Raw genomic sequence first — 19611 nt, 5'->3', positions numbered from 1 at the left:
CTCAAAAGATAGAACATCAGAAATCACTCCAGGTGGTCTAATATCCAATTAATACTTCTGTTTCATTTTTCTACCTAGAACTAATTTTCTTTTCTTTGGGTCTGGCAAGATGGCTCAGCAGGTAAAGGTACTTGCTGCCAAGCCTGGCACACTGAGTTTGATTCCTGGAACCCACATTGTGGAAGAAGAAAACTGATTCCTTGCAAGTTGTCCCCCCATCTTCACACCATAGCACACGCATGTGCACAGACACGCATATACACAAAATAAATTTTAACAAAGAAGAGTGCTTTTGCTCTTGTCATCTGGAATATTTTCCTTCAAGTGGCACGAGGAAAGGCCATGGCATTAAGCCCCTGGGGAAAACACAATAGCACTGCCTCTCCCTTACATCATCACAACTGTACAAGTGCTTTAGTTTCACCATCAGCTTAGACATAAGAATTAGAATTATGGCTACGGGTTAGAACATACATTTTACCAGTCTTCATAACATAAAAAAAAAAAAAGGTATAGTTAACCCAAACTGGAGGGTAGACAGAAATTTCCTAATATCCTCATTGTACAAAAACAGGAATTGAGAGATACTGGCTAAAATTGAATATATCAACAATCAAAAACATGAAATGAACATGGTTATTGCTGAAGAGTCTAGGGTTAGGGAGTGGAGGAAACTGTTATTTATTATAAATTCTTTAGGATAGGGGTTTGTTTTGTTTTGACCATATATATATACACTACTTTTAAAAATAGTATTCTAACTATAATAGTACCTGTTTTACCTAGTGCTCAGGGTAAATGTGCCATTACTCTGTAGGGGCCTCTTATGCCCATCAGCAACGACGTCCACCTAGGCTGGACTATTGACCCGGCATTACCTGTGAGTCAGGGTGGCACCCTCTAAACCATACTGCCAGGGCAATTTCACACATTTCATATTTTTCCATGGTTTCTTAGCATTTAGATAACGAATGAGGATTGAGGTCAGAAACAGCTGTATAAGGATCTTTCTCTCTCTCTCTCTCTCTCTCTCTCTCTCTCACACACACACACACACACACACACACACACACACACACACACACACACACACACACACACACACACACACACACACACACACACACACACACACACACACACACACACACACACACACACACACACACACACACACACACACACACACACACACACACACACACACACACACACACACACACACACACACACACACACACACACACACACACACACACACACACACACACACACACACACACACACACACACACACACACACACACACACACACACACACACACACACACACACACGCACACACACACACACTTATCAGGAGACAAAACTGGTATCAGTATTATTTTAGACAATGCTGTCCTCATTCAGATTTATTTCCTTTATGATCATTAAGATTTTCACTTAAATAAAGCAGCCAAAATACATAAACTCTTATTTTATATTTACTCTAAAATGTTAGGATACAAAATAAGTAAACATTTACAATTACCAGAACATTTATGACCTTATAATTTGATGTCCAAGAAAAAGGGCAGAGATAAAGAATATAAATAAATTATAGTTTAAAGACGTACATACAAAAAAACTCTTAGATTATTTATTAAGATCTGCAAGAAACGTGAAAGGAATGTTATAAAGTCATTAACAAAAATGTGAGCATAATCTGATAGCCTCATCTTCAATTTCCTGGCCACTGTGACTTTAAGAGGCACTGGACACAGCCAGCTTCTTCAAGTGATCCATGAACACCTGCAGGCTAACGTCATCAGTTAGGATGGGTGCTCCAGTTTCCTGAAATGTAACAACAAAGGCTTACTGGCAAAGACCTTAATAGCCACTTGGGATTCCCAAGTTTTGCTCCCACCATCCTGCCTCTGTCTAGCTAGTTAACTAAGTCCACAGAAGCATACCTATCTCTACTTTACCCCTTCCCCAGTTCTGTGGATTCATCTGGCGTCAAGCTCCCTTCCAGGGTATGTACACCATTCCCTCACAGAGCACATTACTGCCTGCACTGAGCCCTACCTGTGAAGTGATCTGCTTCTAATGGGAATGGTGTTGTCACAGGTGAGTGAATGAGTGACAACAGAAGGTATTTGTATTATCACATCCTTATGATTTAATTAATGTTGTGAGGAAAAGAATTGGGTAGAAACCTCAGTTTGTGGCAAGATCTCAAATTTGTAAAGAAATAAATAGCAAACAAATGTACACAGATAATATACCCAGTTTTTATTACCTAAGAAGTAGCTAGAAATAATGGTTATGGATAATTTTATTTCTTTCTTTCTTAAAGTTCATATAGAAACACAAAAGACCCTGAATAGTCAAAGCAATCCAGATTAAAAAGTGTAATGCTGGAGGTCTCAGAAGTTCCAATTTCAAAATATATCATGGAGTACATTAACAAAAATAGAATGGTCCTGGTATAAAAACAGGCATATAGACCAATGGAACAGAACAGAGCAGCCAGGAATCAGCCTACACACCTACAGCCATCTGATTCTTGGTAAAGGACCCAAAAACATACATTGGAAAAAAAAGACAGCCTCTTCAACAATAGTGATGGGGAAACTTCTACATGTCCATATATATAAGACTGAAACAAGATCCCTATCTTCATTCAGTACAAAAATCAACTCAGAACATATCCTCATCACTAAACAACATAAGACTGTACCAGGTAAACATTTATCAAAGAAGGAGTAGCTTTATTAATGTCAAATAAAGTAGATGTCAGTGCAAAGAAACTTACTAGAAACACAGAGGGTACCACGTAATGATAAAGGGGTCAACCCACCAAGAAAACAGTAATCCTAAATACGTATGCACCAGTAAGAGCTAAAAAAATAGATGAGGAAAAACTGACAGAGGTAAAAAGAGGAACAGATACCTGGCGTGAGAGCTCAAAAATTCAACAGCCTCATTCAGAAATGGATAGAACCAGACAGATAATTGGTAAGGGTATATAAGAACTTAATGCCACTGATGAATAGGATTGAGCTGACATTATAGAACACACTACTCAACAGCTGCACAATGTGCATTCTTTTCAAGTGACCATGGAACATAAACCAAGATGGGCCATGTCCCAGATTGTAAAACAAACTTCAACACATTTAAGAGAACTGAAATCATACAAAGTAGATGCCCCAAACACAATCAACTCAATAACAAGAAAACGGAAATCTCTGCATACTTGGAAACTAAGCAACATGGGTGAGCCAGTTAAACAGTGCTGGGAGGGAAGCAGCACTAAAGAGAGGACAGAAAAGTCTCACTAACAATTTACTCCCCATCATCAGAGTAAGAGAAACCTGAAGTGAATAGGAGGAAGCAACAGCGATCACTGAAATTGAAAATAAAAAAACAATGGAGAAAAGTCAACAAAATGAAGAACTGCTACTTGGAAAAGGTCAGCAGAACTGCCAGATCTCCAAAAAAACTAACAAGGAAGAAAAGATGAGGCATACTAGCATAAGGAATAAAACGGGAATCACACACACACACACACACACACACACACACACACACACACACACACAGTGCTGGGTTTGATAGCTTAACCAAAATAGATCAGTTTCTCAAAAAACAAAGCTGCCACAATTATCCAATATGGAAGAGATAATTTTTAACATCCCTATAACAGAAAAATTGAATGAGCAATCTGTAAAGTCTCCATGATCTTGTTAGAACATGATCATGTTAGAAATGTCTAACAAACATCTTAAGAATTAACCCAAATTCTACCCAATCTCAATTAGAAAACAGAAGTCAGTATTTTATTTTTACTTTTGAGATAGGCTCTCATTTATCTCAGGCTGGCCTCCAAGTCACTATGTCATTGAGGATGACCTTGACCTTCTGACCCACCTGTCTTACTTCCAGAACCCCCAGATCACAGGTGTACTATCACACCCAGATTATGTGGTTTTGGGGGTAGAACCCAGAGCTTCCTGAATGCTAGGCAAGCACCTGACCAATAAAGTTACATTACAGACTAGCAGTCAACAAAAATATAGATATAAAATTCTTCTACAAAATATCAAATGGAATTTGGCAATACAGAAAAAGGACAATAAACTATGGCCAAATGATGTTTACTTAAAAACATAAGGTTGATTTAATATTCAAAAGTATCAATGCAATTTACCATATTAACAAGAAGGGCTAAAAAAGAAAAATTATGGTGATACCAATATATTCGTTTAAAAATATTTCAACATTCAACATTCATTCATAACAAAAAATTCCAGAAAAAATATCAAGAGGGCTCATCCCTCAATTTGATAAGAGGAGCTATGAAAATCCTACAACTACCACTGTACTCAGTGCTGAGGACAAATGGTTGCCCTCTAAGACTGGGGTCTAGTGAAGGATGTCCTAGTGCTAAAAGCTCTCACCACCACAATAGGAGAAGGAAATAAAAGGCATTCAGATTAAAAGAAAGACATAAAAACTGTCCCTACTTGCAGGTGGCATAACTAAGTAGAAAATCCCAAGAAATCCATCAAAACCTCTTAAAAGTGATATAGTCACGGAATACAAGAATGTGCAAAAATAACTGTATTTCTACATACTAACAATGACCAGTTGGACATTGACAGTACTGCCAGGTATCGTGGAGAATACCAATAATTTTAACACTCAAGAGGCTGAGGCAAGAACATCAAGTTCAAGGTCAGCTTGGGCAATATAGAAACATCCTACTTCAAAACAAAGTAAGTAAAATAAAATGAATACCATTCACAACCACCTTTTAAACAGAGAAAACATATACTACTAAAAAAAAAAGAAAGAAAGAAATCAAGGGGCTGGAGAGATGGCGCAGAGGTTAAAAGCACTTGCTCCTCTTCTAGAGGACCTGAATTCAGTTCTCAGCACCATGTCAGGCTGCTTACAACTACCTGTAACTCCAGCTCCAAGGTCTCCACAGGCACTTGCACACACATGTGCACATATACTCACACACACAAACACTTAAAAGAAGAAGAAATCAAAGGAAATTTAGTACATAGAACGTCACAGCAAGTTCATAACTGGATTCTCTTTAAATAGGCTTAAAGAAATTCTTATCAAAATTCTAGAAATACTTTTAAAGATACAAACAAAATAACTCTAAAATTCACAAAGAAAAGTAAAACAACTAGAATAACTAAGATAGTTTAAAGATAAGGTGGAGGAATCTAGTCTGACTTTAAGACTGTGGTATTGGTGATGAGATACAAACACAAATCAAAGGGCTGGAGAGATGGCTCAGCGGTTAAAAGCACTGGCTGCTCTTGCAGAGGACCAGGGTTCTAATCCCAGCACCCATATGACAGCTAACAATCATCTGTTAATCCAGCTCCAGGGGATCTGATGCCCTCTTCTGATCTCCATGGGCACTGCACAATATGGGTCCACTTACAGACATGCAGGCAATACACTCATACACAAAAAATAATAATAAGGAAAACACAAATCAATAAAACTGAGCAGAACACCAAGAAATGGTCGCACATACACATACCCTACTATGATCTTTGACAAAAATGCAAAAACAATTCAAGAAACAAAGTCTTTTTCATAAATGACACTGAAGCAATTAGACAGTCATATGCAAGAGAGACCACAATCTACCTTCATATATTAAACAAAAATTAAATCAAAATGGATTATGGCCTAAACTGCAAACACAAAGTTATATAAAAAATTTTAAGGGAAAAAGAAAATGAAAGTCAGGAGAAATATCTCTGGGCTCTAGAACTAGTGAAAGAATTCTTAAACTTGACATCAAAAGGAAAATCCAATAAAGTAGATAACATAAAAATGTAAAACTTCACTGGCCATGATGGTGTGCACAATCCCAGCACCTGGGAAGCAGAGGCAGGCACATTTCTATGAGACTGAAGCCAGCCTGGACTACATATCAAGTTCCAGGCCAGTTGGTGTTATACAGAGAACCTATGTCAAAAAAACAACAACAAAAAAAGGTAAACTTCTGTCATGAAAGGCCTTGTGAAGAGAACAGTAAGGTACTAACTATGCACTTGAAAGGGACTAGCATCTAAAATACATAAAGAACTCTCAAACTCAACAGTAGAAAGGTAAATGATCCAATCAGAGCACGGACAATGAGTACAAAGACACTTCACAAACAATATACAGATGGCAAACATATCAATTTTGTCGAACATGTGGCTGTTCAACATCATCAGTCATTAGGAGAACACAAATTAAACCATAGATAGCTGGGTTTGGTAGCATATACCTAGAATTCCAGGACTGTGGATGCTCAAGTAGGAAGATCACAGTTGGAGGCCTGTGTGGGTTACACTGCTAGATTTTATCTCTAATAGACAGGGGCTGGATGAAGCTCAATGGTACAGTGCTTGTGTAGCATACACAAGGCCCTCATTCAACCTGAAGCACTGATAAAAAAATAGCCATGAAAAGATACTTACAGGAATAGCAAAAATGAAAGCCATGACAATACCAAATGCCAGTAAGGATGCAATGAAGCTAGATCACTCATTCACAGCTATAGGGATATAAAGGGATGTAGATACTCTGAAAAAGGGTAGCAGTTTCTTTAAAACATACTAACATGAAACTACTATAGGATCTATCAAATGTGCTCACGGGCATTTATCTAATGAAGATGTATGTTCAAATAAAACCTATTCAAGTAGATTTACACAATTTCATTCCTAACACCTCAAAACTGTGAACACTCCAGATGTCCTTGAATGGATGAATGATTAGACAAAGTGTAATATATGAAATGAATATATACTGTGGATAATACCCTGCAAATAAAAAGTAACGAATTATTGATGCACATTACAATGTGGAACAATCTCTAGATAATTACACTTGAGTGAAAGAAACCAATTGTAACAGATTATCTACTGTATGACTTCATATATATAGTTTGCTGTTTGTTTTTGGTATGTGTGTTCCTAAGTTGGAACCCAGGAGCTTGTCCCAGCCTTATCTAACATTCTTGATAATGAAGTATAGAAATGCTGAGCAGATTAGCAGGTGCCAGGTAAGGAGGGAGGGGGCGTGCATAAAGATTGTAAAAGGCACATGAGACATCACCACAGTGATGGAAATGTTTATCTTCACTATATTGTATCAGTAACAATATTCTGGGTGTGATATTGAATTATCATTTTAGAGGATGTAACCATTAGTATAAAAATTAATTATAGGGGAATCTCTTTGTATTATTTCTCACAACTGCAGATAAACCTATAATTATCTCAAAAAACAAGTTCAATTAAAAAACATTATGAGTCATTGAAAGAGAAACAAATGTTGGGAATTATTGGACAAAGGAGTCAGACTGAAAAGTGGAGAGGAGACAGAGCATAAGGGAGCAAGAAATGCACTGTGGGCATGAGAGGACTTGAGAACATGTTGTCACATGTCTGAGAGCTTTGTAGAGGCCATGGTGGACTGTTCAGTCCCTGGCACAGTATGCTGTGTGTAGGAGACCCACACAGGCAGCTATGTCATCGGAAGCTCCCGCCCCCAGCAAAATACCCATGTTACTCTGTTTTCGAACTAAAAGGATTCCCATTTAGAGGATTTTTAAACAGCTTTAAATAAAAGTAACCTAGCCCTCTGCCTAAATATTTGACAAGTTCTTACCTGTCCCCAAGCATACAGGTTATTGTGTGTCTGAGATGGGTTGACTTTGGACAACAGGAATCGAGCCTTAAAAAAAGAGTTTAAAGATTAAAAGTAATATTAATATTAGTAAAAAAAAAAAAAGTGGACAAGTTTTTGCAACATTTCTTTGGTTAAATTAGATTTTTTTTTTCTTTTGACTATGTAGAAACCTATTGTTTTAGCTTAAGGCCATTAGCTGCCTACCTACCAAGAATTTAGACATATTGGTAAACCTTGGACTTTTATAGCAGCATATTCATTTGTAAAGAAGTCACTAGTGGGCATGGAAGTATACATTTGTAATCCCAGCACTTGAGAGGCAGAGGTAGGAGGATCACATGTTTGAGACCACCCTGGCTACACAGTGAGTTCCAGGCCAGCCTGGAACTAAAACAAAACAAAAATCATTGTTAAAAGACCATCTATATGCAAATTTCTGCCACTACATAAAAGAGTAACCAACCTATTCATGGAAAGAAACAAAGAAACAAAAAGAAAGAAAGAAAGAAAGAAAGAAAGAAAGAAAGAAAGAAAGAAAGGAAGGAAGGAAGGAAGGAGAAAAGCAAGCATTAGAGCTAGGGCCAGCCTCACCCACCTGACTACCACCATGCTCTGTGTTGATATAACGTGGCATCGGGAATCATGCTTGCAGAATTTCTTGAGCATCATCTAATGGGGCCTGTAGAAGGTGCTTGAAGTTTTCATACTCAGGCATGTCCTGGTATCCAGCTTTACGCCACTGGGCTATGGTCTACATGAAAACAAACCAATCAAAACGGTTGCTGAAGAACTGATGGCAGCTCACTGACACTTCTGACATCCATCCACCAGCACCATCCCACACAGGTTACCGGGAAAGAAGTCTGTGATGGGTAGTGTTAACTGTCAGTTTGAAAAACTCTAGAATCACCTGTAAGATGGGTCTCTGGAAGTCATCCACAGACAACCCGGGAATCCACAGGCCCTGTGTAATGGTCTCTATGCCAGGCTATCTCGTCAATAAAAATCTATAGTCCCCACCCTAACTCACAGACTCTGAAAGGATAGCAGTGTACACAAAATGTTTACTGAGGAAGAATAAATGGGCCTTGCCTAACAGTGCATTACATAAGGACATAAACTACAATAACTTGAAGGGACCACTTGAGATTTACTCACAGCAAATGCTATTTATCTCACAAAACAAAAATTCTCCAGGGACCTAAAAAAAAGTTTTATTCGCTACAACAAAAGTCACTATATCATTAATAGGAAGTTATAGGTTTTCTAAGCCCAAATTCTTATTGGAAATGTCACAGAAAAGTAAAATTGATATAACAAGAGGGCTGGCAAAATGGTTTAGTGAGTAAAAGCACTGGCCACCAAGGCTGATGACTTGAGCTTGATCCCCAGGACGCACATGTTGGAAAGAGAACAACTCCTCCTACAAGTTCTCCTCTAACCTCTACATATTTGCTGTGGAATACATGTAAACGCATGCATATATGCACACAAAATAAATAAATAGAAATAAATAAGAAACGAGAGTCAAGAAAGATACTAATAACTTACCTCAAAAAAAATAATAATATCTTACCTCACCAAGATAAATGACAATTTGGAAGAAAGTATCCATCAGCAAAATTCTGTCAGCTAGAATGCTACTGCTATCCAGGAGCACGGGCTGAGGACAGAGAGAGACAGGGTTGTCTTCCTCTTCCCCACACCGCACCTGCCCCAACACCACACCCAGAAGTCCACAGAACAGCCAGGAAGCTGTTTACAAGCGGTTTCCCACACAAGGCTCCCCTCTTCACACACTCCTGCTTCCGGCTCCCCAAACAGGTGGCCCTCAGTCTCCATTCTGTAGAAGAAACAGGACCCCAGTAATCCCTCATGGATTGGGGGAGAACTTGATGCTATCTTGTGATTCAGAAAATAATTCTGAACATTCTCAGTTTTGTGCTAGAAACGTATCAGTCTGATCTTTCAAGTCTACTTCAGCTACAGTTAAAATGAACAGGGATGCCTGGATGAAAAACAGAATTTAATACACGTTTTCAAAGTTTACTACAAAATATATTTTATTTTGATTTTTTACTTCAATAAGAAAAGTAACTTGTACTCATTTTAGAGAATTTGAAGTTGGAAATAACAGATTTTGATATTTTGGTTTAATTCAGCATAGTTATTTCCATAGGCTTCTAATACAAGTAACTTAGATTTCTTTTGTTATTGCTTTTTAGTTTAAGGATCTTCATTGGCTTTATTTGCAAGTCAAGCAACACTCCATTCCATAAAGTACAGAAATATTCTTTTAAAGGGTTTCTGCTTTGATGCCACTCACTCCTCCCCTACAAAGCAGCGATGCTGGAGTCAGATGGAGCCGAGATTCCAGCTTTGCCTTTGACTGTGCCAGCAATTCGCTCCATAAGTATTCTTTTCATTTCTTTATTTTTTTGTAGCCCCAGCTGTCCTGGAACTCACTATGTAGAACAGGCTGGCCTTGAACTCACAGAGATCCGCCTGCCTCTACCTCCTGAGTGCTGGGATTAGAGGCATGCACCACCATGCCCAGCTTCTTTTCATTTCTTATTTTCAATTATTTGTCTCACTCTTGCATCTATGTCTCATGATGCGTTTGTTTCTGTCTGCGTATTGCTCAGTTAGGTTTCAGGATTGTTGTGTACTTTTCTCCAGCAGTTTACTGTAAGGCATTCTTTACTGCAAAGTGTCTACTTTGATTTTGATCACAACATTTTTACATTTTATTATGTTATAAATTATGTGACTGTTTCTTCAAATACGTCAATATTCCTTCTACTGATGCTTTACCATCTAGTGTTTTGTTTGTTGTTCTGCAATGCTGGGGATCAAACCAGGCCTTCATGCATTCAAAGCAAGCTTTCTATGAAGTGAGCTATTCCTGGCTCCCAGTTCTCTTGTGGTACCCATTTTCTGTTTCATTGCATTTATAAAGCCTCTTCTGTATTTCTAGGTATACTTTGCTCAGATACTTCACAAGGATTGGAGCTACTAGTCAAAGTATGTGGACTCATACCATTGTAATTTTATTTTATTTTTTAATGTTTATTCCTGGTTTCCACCAAGAATAGCTTTAATATATCCTTTGACTTTTTCTTATGATTTTTTTTAATACTCAGAAAAAGCATTAAGATCCTATAAGCTCAAAGTTTCTCTTTTTTTAATAGACAAGACTATATTTTTAAAATATATATAAGGCTATATTTGGTAGGAAAACAACAAAAAAAAAAACATGATTAGGTAATTCCATTCTCCTAGAGTGTGTCTGTCCAGCCTTACCTCCGGTGGTCCATGGAAGGAGTACGAGTAGAGAATGGGCTGGATCATGATGAGGGACTGAGTCAGATCCTGACGGGCAAAGTGGTGTCTGTAATAGGACGACTCATCGGGACTATTGTTAAACACCTGAAGAAATGGTGATCTCCTCAGATGGAACATGAACTACATTTACAAAAGAAAAAAGACAAATGAACACAGCTGTAAGGCTGGATACTCAGAAAGTCAGTCCACGATGAATCTCTGAAACAGGAGAACCCAGAACCTAAGAAAATGTCTCTGGGTCACAGAGATACAAAGTAGAAGGTGGCACCAAGGTTGGTGGAAGTGGGAAACGGGAAGCACTGTTTACTGGGCACAGAGCTCCAGGTGGTTTTTGTTTGTTTTATGACATGTGGTCTCATCTATCTGGTCCCAAATGTGAGATCCTCCATCTTCTGCCTTCCAAGTACTAGAATTACAAGTATGTGCCAATCACACATGGCTCAGTTTTGCAAGATAAAAAATGTTAGAGTATTGACTTCTGGATTTTGGCACCAAAAAAAAAAAAGAAATCTAGAGCTGCTACAAACATGGCTAAGTGGTTACAGCACTTACTGCTCTTGCAGAGGACCCTAGCTCTGTTACTAGAATCCACACTGGGTAGCTCACAGTCTCCTATAAGTCCAGCTCCAGGGATCCAATGTCCTCTTCTGGCAGTCCAGGCAACCACATATACATGGCAGACAGACACGCACACAGACAGACACACACAGAGACAGACACACACATCCACATGAATAAAATATAAGTTTTGTGGGTTTTTTCAGTTTTTTTTTTTTTTTTTTTGTCTTTTTTTTTTTTTGAGACAGCGTTTCCTTGTAGCCCCCTTGTCCTAGAACTCACTATGTAAACCAGGCGGGCCTGGAACTCACAGAGATCCGCCTGCCTCTGCCTCCCAAGTGCTGGGCAGTAAGACCTCTCTTATGCTGTGGCTCACACCACAAAGCACCAAGTGTATTTTTCTCCCATTGGACTTAATTTCTTTGAGAACAGATATTGTCTCTCTTGAAGAAGTCCCTGCATAGCCCAGGAACTCTCTAGTGCAGGGGTCCTGGGGTTGGAGGTTCTGGTGGAGTCAGTGGTCCAGGGTGGTGGGTGCAATAAGAGAAGCACCAAATCTGCTCTTCCTGCTGGCTTTTGAGGGAGGATCCTCTGGAGGAAAGGATTTCACAGCTTTAAAGAGACTGCAAACCACTGCTCCAGAATGACTCTTCCCTTCTAAAGATGAGCAAACAAAGACTCACAAGGGTCTCAAACCTCATATAAGATTAGTAGCAACAGGGCCAGTGCTGGTGCTCTACCCTGATTAGCAGAGTCTAGGGCTCTTCCACACCACTGCACGGCGTCAACTTCTCACTCAGGCATAGGCACCTAAAAGTCCCAGGGCCCCATTGCCTGTCTCACACACCCAAGTTGCCACAACAGTGCCATACACTTGGTTGGCTTCAGTGGAGATTCAGATCATGTGGAATAGCCTTTGTCACTTGTAGTTAAGAGTCTCAAACCAGAAAAACTGTCACTTTATCCTAGGAACAGAAAAGCTCATTTTTAACATGATTTATTCTTCTATGATTATGTTTTAAACATATTTCTTACCTGAGGATACAGAGAAAAGGAATCTGATAACCTAAAAGAAGTGGGGTCTTCTTTGTTATACTGTCCAAACTTCTGACACTGTTAAAAGAAAATGGGTAAGAATCTAAATTAGCGACACCTAGAAAAACCCCAGCCCTAAGAACTGCTACTTTCTGTGAGTTTAGAATAGCACATGTCAGGCATGAAGGGCACACAAATCGTCAGGCCTTGTTAAAGCACAGACTCTGAGGACTAGGGGTGGAGTTCAGTGGTAGAATACATAGCATGGCCAAGGCCCTGGAGTTACACCCAGAATTTAAATTAAAAAAAGGCAAACTCTGGGAAAGAGCTGGGAATCCTGCATGTCAAACGAACTCGAGGCAGTGCTGGCCTGAGGATGACCACAGTTGTGTTCAATGAGATCTCAGGCACTTTTCCAGACAAAAAAACCCTGTAAGACCATGAAAACCATCGATTTCAGATACACCTGCTATTATTCTGAGGATCACAGCTCAGTTTCCTTCCTCCTTTCAATGGCAGGCTTCCTAACCAGGATGTTGTCCCTTCCTATTTTATTGTAGTCATTCATTCATTCATTCATTCATTCATTCATTCATTCATTCATTCATTCATTCATTCATTCATTCATTCATTCATTCATTCATTCATTCATTCATTCATTCATTCATTCATTCATTCATTCATTCATTCATTCATTCATTCATTCATTCATTCATTCATTCATTCATTCATTCATTCATTCATTCATTCATTCATTCATTCATTCATTCATTCATTCATTCATTCATTCATTCATTCATTCATTCATTCATTCATTCATTCATTCATTCATTCATTCATTCATTCATTCATTCATTCTTTGAGAAACAGGGTCTCACCATGTAGCCCTTGCTGGCCTCAAACTCAAGGTGATTCTCCTCCCTCAGTTTCCAAGTGCTGAGATTACAGGCATGCACCATCTTGCCCACCCTTGCCTTTATTTCTGATCAAACCTTTCCTCTAGCTACTAGAGCAGTAGGCCCTGGGGTTCTTCTAAAACCCCATCCCTAACAATTGCCTTTCTCCTGTCAAACCTAACATCCTCTCACAGTTCTCATATTCTTGTACTGCCCAATAGCATTAGCCAAATGGTTTCCCAAACTTCTTAAAGTTTTCCCCTTTATCTGGCAAGATGGCTCAGTGGGTAAAGATTCTTGCCACCACATCTGACAACTAGAGTTCATTCAATCCCTGGGACCCACATGGCAGAAGAAGGGTAACAAGTCATCCTCTGACCTCCACATGCGAATTATGGTGCTTGTGTGCACACACACACAAATAAATTAAAAAAGCCTTTCTCCTTAAGCTGCTAAAATAGCCACTTTGCTTTTTCTCATCATCTCTCCAATGAGTCCTTCTGTGTTCAAGGTTCCTTGTCCTCCTCCCTCTTCCTGTGGATGCTCAAAAGTTGGTTCTTGTTCCCCTGTTCCCATCCTCACTGTTCTAGCTACAAAGGAATACCACAAACAGACCAATGTCATCTAGATCCCTACCTTGGTGTTGCCTCAGCTCCAGCTGGGACTTTTACCTAAGTACATGATCACTTTCCTTGGACTAACTTTTCTTGCTTACATTCAACCTAACAAAGATATATTATTACATTAAAAAAAGTTCCTACCCTAACATTGCCCACCTTTCCTATTTTCTACCCAACCACCATCCTTGTAGTGGTCTACCCCTGAAATGTAAGTCAACCATGGTTTTCTGATTGCTTATTTAATAGTCATTTTGTAGAGTTGTAGTAATTCTGCTTTTCAGTTTTTAACTCCTAGATTTGCAGCACTCCACAAATATTCCATGCATGTCGTGTCTTCCAGACTATAAAGTCGACCTTGAGGGGAAAACGGACATCTAATACTTCTTTCCTGTCACTCTGAGGATGCCCAGTATTTGGCCCAAGGTAAGAAACTGTTAAATTGTTGACTATAAAAAATATAAGTTTAAGAAGCAATTTTCTTTTCTCAAAGGTGAAACAGACACAAAGACTGAACCCAATGCCACTGTTCCCAGTTTACCAGTCGGATGAGTTGTCGATCCAGCCACCGGAGTACGTCAGGCCCCTCCTCTGACTCTGCCCGGAACACTCCCAGCCGTGCCATCAAGACTGCTGCAGCCTCCTGGTCAAATGCTGCTTCTATGTGCCTCAGCTGACTCTGTGCATCTGCCCAACTGACAAGCCCAGAGTTAGTGCCACGCTTCAGGAGCTGGTCATGTTCAGGAATTGATCCCCACTCAGACCAACACAGATCACGCCCCTCTGTCTAAGATAAGGATTTGCACAGTATTTTTGCTAAGTTTGCTGTTCATTTGCGCTCACCCTCTGGTATTCTCTAAAGCCTAAACGTACAAAAGGTAAACTTCCCCATGTCCCACCAGACACAAAAGTACACACCCAAAGGGTATTAAGTCTCAATCTACTGTGCCTTCCTCTAGGCCAAAAATACAAAAATCTCAGAGTTTACAAATTTACAAAATTTACCCTCTTAGAATTAAGCATAAAGCATATATACAAAAGCTTTTCAGGTGAACAAAGATAAACAAAGCTAAAAGACCAGGAATGGATAATCATATCCAAAATATATAAAGATTCTCTGCAAATCAACGAAGAAAAAGCAATACATAGTTGGGAATATATAAAGATTCTCTGCAAATCAACGAAGAAAAAGCAATAGGTTTTACATAGTTGGGCATGGAGGCCACATGTCTGCAAACACAGCACTGGGGGGATGGGCACAGGAAGATAAGGCAGTCTCATCTACACAGATCACCCTATACTACACAACTACATAATGGGTTCAAAGCCAGCCTGACCTATGAAATTGTGTCTCAAAATTCAAAAAAAAAAAAAATCAGGCAAAAGGCTCTGAGATGGTCAGCTTTGTCAGCATGACACAACCCAGAATCATCTGGGAAGAGAGTCTCATTGAGGGATTGCCTAGACCAGGTTGGCCTGTGGACATGCATATAAGGGTTTTTCTTTCTTTGTCTTTTAAAGATTTTTTAAAATGTGTGTGTGTGTGTGTGTATACACGCACATTTGTGTGTAGGTTCCCACAGAGGTCAGAAGAGGGCATCAGATCCCCTAGAACCAGAATTACAGATGGTTGTTAGTAACCATGTGGGTGCTGGGAAGTGAACCCAGGTCCTCTGCAAGAGCAGCCAGTGCTCTTAACTGCTGAACCATCTCTCCAACACCCCAGATTTTTTTCTTAATTCAAGTGGGAAGACCCAGTCCACTGTAGGTTGTACCCTTCCCTGAGTTTGGGTCCTAGACTGTGTAAGATGGAAAGAAATTAGCTGAGCAGTAGCATGCACTTAGTCTCTCTGTCCTTGACTGTGAATGTGACCAGCTCAAGCTTAGGTTGATGTGACTTCATCTCTAGAATGGACTATAAGCTGGAACTGCTACAATGAGCCCTTTCTCCCCTAAGCTGCTTTTTGTCAGGGCATTTTATCTCAATAAAAGAAGTAAAACTATAACAGGCTCTATTAGAGAAGCAGTATGTTTCGCCAATAAGCATGAAGTGTACTCAATTCATTGATAAACAGGGAAAAACAAATGAAGTGAGACATCACTCTCTATTTGTACGTAAAAGCTTAATATTGCCCACTAATAATGAGGCAACAGTGTCTTCTCCTTATCCTAATGAGAAGTGAACGAATCAGCTTCTTATGATAATAGTTTTGCTGTACGCAAAATTTCTATGAAATGGCTGTCAAGAAATATAGTGGGGCTAGGACTATAGCTCAGTGATGAAGTACTTGCGTAGCATGAGAAAGAGGCCTTGGTTCAATCCCAAGTAATGTGGAGAAAGAAAAAAAAGACAAGACAAAAAAGAAGAGGAAAAGAGAAGAAAAGAAATATTTGCATGTGCAGAGGCCTAAAAATATAAATGCAGTGCTGCTGGAAGGTAGGACTTGAAGTGCCCTTTAACAAAGGAGTTGTATATTCCATGCAAATTATGCAATAAGATGTAACCATTAAAATACATGAGACTTAGGCTTGCAAACTGAAGATATATACAGATACAGATATAAATAAAGACATAAAAAATAAAAAACTACCATACACACATGTTATATAACAGCACAAAAATCTGACTATGAAGTTAAACCAGTGATAGATTTAACTTTGGGAAGGAGAAGTAAAGAAATCCCTAAGTACAGTTCTTTCTCAGTATCTACCAGGCACTGGTTCCATGACCCACTCCCTCAGATATCAGAATCCATGGATGCTTAAGTCCCTTATATAAAATAGCATAGTGCATGCACATTCTCCCACATACATTAAATCATGTCTACATTACATCCTATGGTGTGAGTGCTATACAAATAGCTGTTATACTGTATTCTTTATGGAATAAAGATCAAAAAGTCTGTACATGTTCAACACAGCTGTAATTTCAAAAAATACTTCCCATTCCAGTTTGGCTAAATTTAGGAATGTGAAACCCTGGGATACAGAAGGCAGCTGCATTTATGTTCTGCTTGCATCTTTAAACAAGGAGGATGGCTTACTAACCTAACAAATAACGAAGAATCATTTATGTGTAAAGGTCTAAGTGGGTTAACCAAGAATGGCTGGTTACTGAGCCAGTAGAATCGGAAAGGGACACTCAAAGAGGGTAATACTTCTCTTCACAGGAAACCATCAGTCAGTGGCTCAAGAGGAAGGATGCTCACTTGCGGGCAATGGTGGTCACTCGGATGCGTTTCTGAGTGCTGGAATGCTGATACTGTGTGACAAACTGGATGGCGCCTCTGCCTCCCTGGGGAATCGGGGCATTATGCTGCAGGGTGAGAGGTCACACAGCTGATTACTGTCATAAGCATGACTCAGACACAGCCAGACTTCACTGTGCTCTTCGAAACAGTGGAGGTAAGGTTCTTGGTGCCTTTTCAATGCCTGAGAATCTGCACATTTCCTGGTATTACTGTATATAACTTTTATCTAAAAGGCAGAGGGTAGGGGAAGGCAGAAGGAGGGGGGAACAGCAGCACATACTAACAAACTCCTGGGGCTGGGTGTGTGGCTTGGTGGTGAAGTGAATGCATACAATGCATGAGGCCCTGGGTTCAACTCCAGTATCAGAAGGAATAAAAGCCAACTACAGTTAATGATATGCGTGCTGAAATGTTTAGGGATGAAAACCACCAATGACTGCAAATATATATAAGCCAAGTATGGTGGCACATGCCTATAATCCCAGCATTTTGGAGACGGAAGTAGGAAGATCAGGAGTTCAAGCCCAGCCAGGACTACAAGAGACCCTGTCTCATCTCCCCCTCCCAACAAAAGTGTCCAAAATAAAATGGAATAACAGATATTTAACAAAGCAACTCAACTGTGGTAAAATGTCAATTATAGAACCTAGCTAGTAGTTTTGCAGGTGTTCACTATACAAAATCTTTCATGAAATTATTCTGTGCATTTGCAATTTTTCAAAACAAAAGCATTGGGGAAAGACTGGCACACTCAAAAATTCACCAGCATTATTGTGGCTGGGAAAAATAATTACTCATCTCAGGACCCTGTCCTTTCAACAATAAAGGGACAAAAGAATATGTTATCTGATTCTGTCTAAAAACTGGAAGGAATTTAAAAAAAAGAGCACAGCAGACTAGCACCATGCCTAAGACAGCACAGTAGCATCAGTTTGGGAAGAAAGTAACCAGAAGACACCAGTTTCTAATAAATCAGAACACAGGGCACTGTAACATGAAAACATATGAAAAAATCCAACCCACCTGATTGACAACTTCAAAGTAGATACCAAGTGTAGATGTGGGATCCAGGCCACAGATTTTCCACTGACTCGTGCCACCGACACCAAGCTCCTAGAGGTGAGAAGAGGAATTTGAAAAATACAAAGAAACTAACTCTGAGGACAGCCACAGCTGAAAAGCAGCAAATGAGCAGAAACGGTCACTTGGGACATTTATTTTAGGACAAAAATTTAGGTTTTGGTGAAAACTTAAAAGTATAATTACAGATTAGAAAGTTTAATGTTTACATTTTTGGTACTTTTAAAGTAAGGTTTATATTTATGGCACTTTTAAAGTAAGGTTTGCATTTATGGTACTTTTAAATTAAGTATATATTTTCTGCCATGTATGGTGGCACATGCCTTTACTCCCAGCACTGGGAAGGCAGAGGCAGGCAGATCTCTGTGAGTTCGAGGCTATGTATGGTCTACATAGTAGGTTCCAGGCCAGCTGGGGCTGCAGGGAGAACATGTCTCAAAAAAAGAAAAAAAAAAAAAAAAAAAAAGATAGGCAGACAGACAGACAGACAGACAGACACACACACGAAGTATATATTTTCTTTTTAAATTTTATGTGTACGATTGTATTGCCTGCACATATGTAAGTGCACCCATGTCATGCAATGCCCACGGAGGACAGGAGAGGGTGTTAGATCCCCTGGAACTGGAGTTAAGGATGGTTTGTAGCCACCATATGGATGCTGGAATTTGAACCTGGGTCTTCTGCAAGAGAAGCCAGTGCTCTTAACCACTGAGCCATCTCTCCAGCCCCTTGAATTATTTTTAAATTTAAACACAAACCTTAAAAGTTTAAGTAAATAATGATGTCACTATAATAATGGCTACTTCCATATTGGAATCTGGCACTTACAGCTCAACAAAATTCTTCCAGTCATCTTCACTAATGGACGGTCTTGTGTGACTAAGCGCAGTCATTAAATGTGACTGAGTAATAGCAAGACTGGTTTTGACTGGTCCTGGCTGGTTAAGGGATTCATCTTCCTTAAATAAAAAAAAAAAAACAAAGTAAGAAGATGTTAGTTTAGGAATATGATGAGTAAAGTGGCGGTCTCAACGTCATTTCTTCATGTCAGTTTTTTTTGTTTTGTTTTTTGGGTTTTTTTTGTTTTGTTTTTTTTTTTCTGTCTTTTTGAGACTGTGTCTC

The 19611-nt window shown here is 39.3% G+C and overlaps 1 protein-coding gene across 1 annotated transcript in view; it reads right to left on the bottom strand.

Annotated features, from left to right (window-relative positions):
• Positions 1–1384: 1384 nt before the first annotated feature.
• The window catches only part of Sec23b (SEC23 homolog B, coat complex II component), a gene marked incomplete in the record, with an annotated part of 40689 nt that continues 22462 nt past the window's right edge, over positions 1385–19611 (bottom strand). Inside the window, 9 exon segments of the mRNA XM_029566983.1 lie at positions 1385–1833; positions 7684–7749; positions 8300–8455; positions 9281–9367; positions 11008–11169; positions 12643–12720; positions 14697–14850; positions 17365–17471; positions 18430–18519. Of these exon segments, the coding sequence (XP_029422843.1) occupies positions 8345–8455; positions 9281–9367; positions 11008–11169; positions 12643–12720; positions 14697–14850; positions 17365–17471; positions 18430–18519 (789 nt within the window).

This window comes from Nannospalax galili, unplaced genomic scaffold (assembly GCF_000622305.1).
Source record: "Nannospalax galili isolate Female #2095 unplaced genomic scaffold, S.galili_v1.0 scaffold3261, whole genome shotgun sequence".
Taxonomy (NCBI): Eukaryota; Metazoa; Chordata; class Mammalia; order Rodentia; family Spalacidae; genus Nannospalax; species Nannospalax galili.
Note: the sequence above shows the minus strand (reverse complement) of the source record. Positions and strands in the feature narration are given on the sequence as shown.